General features: G+C 42.8%; 1 protein-coding gene across 1 annotated transcript in view; it reads right to left on the bottom strand.

Annotated features, from left to right (window-relative positions):
- Positions 1–234: 234 nt before the first annotated feature.
- The window catches only part of LOC109473244, a 4118-nt gene continuing 1010 nt past the window's right edge, over positions 235–3342 (bottom strand). Inside the window, exons 2-6 of the mRNA XM_019773120.1 lie at positions 3100–3234; positions 2758–2901; positions 1834–2545; positions 1298–1528; positions 235–305 (exon numbers count right to left, since the gene is read on the bottom strand). Of these exons, the coding sequence (XP_019628679.1) occupies positions 2013–2545; positions 2758–2901; positions 3100–3234 (812 nt within the window). The 3' untranslated portion in view covers positions 235–305; positions 1298–1528; positions 1834–2012. The remainder of the gene's footprint in view (positions 306–1297; positions 1529–1833; positions 2546–2757; positions 2902–3099; positions 3235–3342) is intronic.

Raw genomic sequence — 3342 nt, 5'->3', positions numbered from 1 at the left:
ATGATCACTAAGACATGGCTGGCAGCAGGTTGTCTTCTCTTTTTGAAAACGCTTGAGGTGTACTTGAGAAGGTCAGATTTATTGCTTTTGTGTCTGGAGATGACTGTTTCAGGTAGGGGGTTTGTGGATTCAACAAGGTTATGATGTCCTTATACGATTGTGTGAAATGGGTTGCCTGTTCGATGAGGGTACTCAGCTCCACAATTTCCCAGCTCAGTTCCCTGAGCGTCTCTTCCTCTATGGCATCCGCGATGTTCTTAAAGTGAGAAACACCCGCTGGAAAGTCCATTCTTTCGCACAACTGCCTGCACAATTGAATGACAGAAAGTGCATGTCAGTCAACTTTGGAATCAATATGACATAATAGAGATTAAGTATGTTTACATTTGAAGAACAAAGGTGGTAATAGATACATAGACCATGTTCATATGTTACCATCAACATGAAGTGTAAGCGCAGCGCCACGAATCTCCCTGTTTTACTCAACTCCGTGGCCCGCTCCAGACAGAGTTAGGAATAGCAAAGAATTTACAGGCCTACATTGGATATCCGGTCAGATGCACATGACACGAAGCAGAGTTGAATTTTTGATGGTTTAATCTAGTAATGTTAGTAGCAGATACAAGTACCGCCTGTTGTTTACTGCAAGTCCCGGAATGCTCTTGATGTGGGTGTCCGATAACAATAGTCCGATGTACAGCCAAGTAAATCCTCCAAGTAGTGCCTCCAAGTAGTGCCAAGTAGTGCCGTAAAAACTGGTTGATCCTCCTAAACTCTTCTGGCATAAAACTTCTTCAACTTCTCCTTTTGAGAATCCTGATTCTTCCGTCTTAGGAAGCCTATTTTCTTCCGTCTTGGAAGCCTGATTTCTTCCGCCTTGGAAGCCTGGTTTCTTCCACTCTGGAAGCCTGGTTTCTTCCACTCTGGAAGCCTGTTCTTCTCTTCTAGCTAGAGAAGCCTATTTCTTCCTCTCTGGAAGCTTGATTTCTTCCTCTCTGGAAGCCTGTTTGCCTTATGGTCCTTTTGTCTTACTATAATATGACTAATTCCTGGGTATCACTGAGAGCCGGGTGAGTTGGGTCCCTTTTTATACTACCAATCACATGACCCAGTTTTGGCGGGAACTTGCACGTACCTTCTTAACTTGCTAAACTAAGGGCGGCAAATACGAAATTGGAAGTTGGCATTTACATGAAGTATACACTGTGTACTGTTTGGGATTTATAACTTCACATCCTACAGGTACGAAATTGGACCCTGCAAATTTACAATAACATAATTTATAACATATACTCACAAGACAAGCTTTATCCAATAGTACTTGAACTCCTTCAGAGTTACAAGTTGTCCTCTGGCTGTGTGGTGAAGGATGCTGAAGAAGCACTCTACATCATCTGTTGTTCCGGCCCTCGGATGTTCTACAAAGCCTAAGGCGTCATTTTGGAGACGGCGTACTTATTTGCTGTCTATGTTGCTCGTGATCCCAACGACAGTCTCCCGACTGAAACCGCAAAGTCCATCCACACGCCTGGAGCACAGGCAATAAGATCCAAACCTTAGGCATGTAATGCACATCTATAGGCATGGTTGGAAAATTTCCAACACTAAAATTTTCTACAGAAAAAATAGGATATACAAATGTACATGCTGATACATCACTTATACAAAATGCATTAGATTACAAAATCAGCAAAGATCTTATCAAACATACTGGTAGACGATAAACATATTGTTCACAAGTCCAGACACAAGACAATACCCATATAAGAATATGCAAATAACTACATACGGCAGATTGAATGGAATTTTAAAAAAAAGACAACAAAAAAGTACCTGTTGATGTCAATCTTAGACAGATCTGGTTCTTCCTTGTTCCAGGGCATCCATCTGTCAAGGATGTACCGACGCATGGCCTGGTTTGCCGCTTTCCTCTGTTGTTGAGACAGACCGCGACCATCCGAGGCTTCATGCCAGTTGGCAATTACTCTAACATATTCTGCTTCTGCCTCGTATCATTTGTTCTGGAAGAACCGCCAGACACAGTGTGAGAGCAGTCTCTCTGCATCAGACACAGATTGTTTCCTCACACCAACAAGGGCAGCATAAGTTAGATCAGTGTCCTTGCTTCGCATGGCTTCTTCAAAACGCCGGACATTTATCTCTTCATGGCCACCATCTCTTGTATGCTTTGCCAGTCTTTTCATGATGTGGTTGTGGTCCTCCCTCTCATGGTGCTCCTTAAGGGTGATGGGGTCCACTTCTGGCACGTAGAGATACTTACTAAAGTCCGTCCTCTCTCCTTTCAGCTCCTCTACCCTCTCGCGTAACTTGTAAGTTGCTAGGATAGATCGGAGCATGTCCAGCTCCGTCTCTGGGATATGGGCCCGCCACGGGTGGTAGGTGTAGCCATCCGGGATGAGGTCTTTACGGATGTGATGCAGGGCATCTTCAAAAGACAAGCCATCCTCCTCTTGAAGCAAGTGGAGCTTTTGTCTTACATCCTCCGGGACACACGTGCGCCTTGCTTCATCATTGTTGACATTGCCTATGTCAAGAAAAAAGGAAGAACAGCAACAACTTAATTTGGTACATAATACCTTTGTTTAAGACATTGAAATTTTAGCACATAGCGTTCTAACTTCAATTACTGGGTCTGTTGTTTCTGCTGGATAATCTTCCAATGTTTGATGTGTTTCTATTTGGAACATACTGAATTTTAACAAGGCATCAAGAGATGACAGTTTGTTGTAAACTTACCATCAATCTGCATCATCCTCTTCAATGTAGTCTTACTCATCTTCGACACACTTTCTCTGGCGTCATGTATGACTTGCCAGAGATGGAGTGGTCTGGTTTCGCCTTGTGTCCTAAGTGTACTGAACTCCCCATCAGTGACAGTTCCTAATTGGCAGAACACATGATATAAAGATTAGTTAAAAGCTGTTCCTAAAGGGTGTCAACATAAGGTTCATAATAAATGGACTAAAAGGCTAAAATCTTCCAAGGCATATGATCACAACTTTTTTATTGTCTAAACCTTCTTGGACATCAAACTAACAGTCAATAACATGTAGTAATATGAAACAATGGAACACTTACCAACAGCAGTGAGCCCATAGAAGTTCATCCTCTCCTTCAGGGTCTTTGTCAGGTCCCTGATGTATTGATCCCTCAGGCTGTTGTAGGGGATGTATTGCACTGGTAATGCGTAAGGTTCGTTCTTTCTCTCCTCGTCTGAGAGCATTACAACAAGTACATGTGTGGCTGCGGGTTGTCGTTTCTTCTTGTAATAAGTTAGAAGTATATGTTTGAATGGCTGCTTTGTTCCTTTTGTGTATTGAG

Source organism: Branchiostoma belcheri, unplaced genomic scaffold, assembly GCF_001625305.1.
Source record: "Branchiostoma belcheri isolate BF01 breed outbred unplaced genomic scaffold, Haploidv18h27 scaffold297, whole genome shotgun sequence".
In the NCBI taxonomy this organism is placed as follows: Eukaryota; Metazoa; Chordata; class Leptocardii; order Amphioxiformes; family Branchiostomatidae; genus Branchiostoma; species Branchiostoma belcheri.
The sequence above is the reverse complement of the archived record's forward strand: the minus strand, read 5'-3'. Positions and strand labels throughout refer to the sequence as shown.